Consider the following 1233-nt stretch of genomic DNA (forward strand, 5'->3'; position numbering starts at 1 on the left):
GATGCAATGGTGAGAATCCCTGAGTGTGTAAAACCCTCCCTCCATCTGATGTATACTCGTATTGACGTAGGCATGTCGCCCATATAATAGATCAAATGCAAGAGCCAAAACATAGTAGTAGTCGTAATCAAGTAATCATGCCCATAAAAACCCGTGGATCTACCTAGCTATGCGTAGTGCGCCTGATGTTCTAATGGACAAGCGAAAGCTAGACGACCTCTAGTCGAATGCCCACGAGTTCTCCCTGCGAACCTCCTGCTCCTCGTCCTTGGTGTAGTCGTTGACGATGTTGAACTTTTTGCGGATCTCCTCGAGGGTCTTGTCCCTCATCTGGTCCGCCACCGTCTTGCTCGTCAGGTCGAGCAGGCTCTGCAATGCGAGGTAATTGGCCGCCTGCATGCATGTACATCGATCAGGAGTTCTTCCAGATCAACTGATCTACGGAGTAGCAGTTGACTAGATTGAATCGAGAAGGCAGATGAGATCGCGAGGGCTTACGTGAAGCAGGTCGAAGAGGAGGTCCTGGTCGACCTGGACGAACGAGTCGTCGAAGCGTTTGAGGGAGTCGTCGGCCATAGGGATGTACGAGGTGTCGGGGCCGGAGAAGTGCCTGTTGACGTAGTCGAGGATGCGGGAGAGGATGGGGCCCTTGACGTTGGGGAGAGGGATCACGTCGACGGCGACGTCGACTTCTTCGTCCAGCAAGCCCTTGATCATCTTCGAAGCCGCGCCAATGGTCTCCGCCGCTACCTCGAACTCCTCGCCGTCGGAGCTGCGGAGACGAACCATCTTCATATCGATCGGTCGATCGTTCTTGGGTTGGGTTTGAGATGTGGGTTTCGCGTGGCGATATGATCGAGTCGATCAGGTTTCAGGTGCATTGGATGCGGCGGCTATTTATAGGCTAGCAGGGCGACGATGTCGGCGCCGCCGATGCCAGATGGGATTGTTGTCGATCAAGTATAATTGACTACCCGTGAAAATCTGGAGGCGGTGCAACCATGCATAAACAAGTCGTTTTTGTCTAAATAAGTGGCAAGCTTTTTTTTGACAAAAATAAAAAGCCAAATCTTTTTAACAAGTATTCACGCAAACGATTGTATACACGTGCATACATTCAACCTTATAAACACATAATACACACACTACCTCTATGACCATCCTGAAAGACTGAATCGACATATCATCTTGAAATTTACGAAATCAGCATAGGTGCCTCGTTGTCGACGGAAA

The 1233-nt window shown here is 50.2% G+C and overlaps 1 protein-coding gene across 1 annotated transcript; it reads right to left on the reverse strand.

The window, feature by feature from the left end:
• Positions 1 to 219: 219 nt before the first annotated feature.
• On the reverse strand, positions 220 to 795 carry LOC123450161 (SKP1-like protein 1). The gene is made up of 2 exons (XM_045127549.1): positions 499 to 795; positions 220 to 393 (listed from the first exon to the last, which is right to left on the reverse strand). Exons 1-2 carry the CDS (start codon positions 793 to 795, stop codon positions 220 to 222), a joined length of 471 nt encoding a protein of 156 aa, XP_044983484.1.
• Between the last annotated feature and the right edge of the window lie 438 nt (positions 796 to 1233).

Source organism: Hordeum vulgare, chromosome 4H, assembly GCF_904849725.1.
Source record: "Hordeum vulgare subsp. vulgare chromosome 4H, MorexV3_pseudomolecules_assembly, whole genome shotgun sequence".
In the NCBI taxonomy this organism is placed as follows: domain Eukaryota; kingdom Viridiplantae; phylum Streptophyta; class Magnoliopsida; order Poales; family Poaceae; genus Hordeum; species Hordeum vulgare.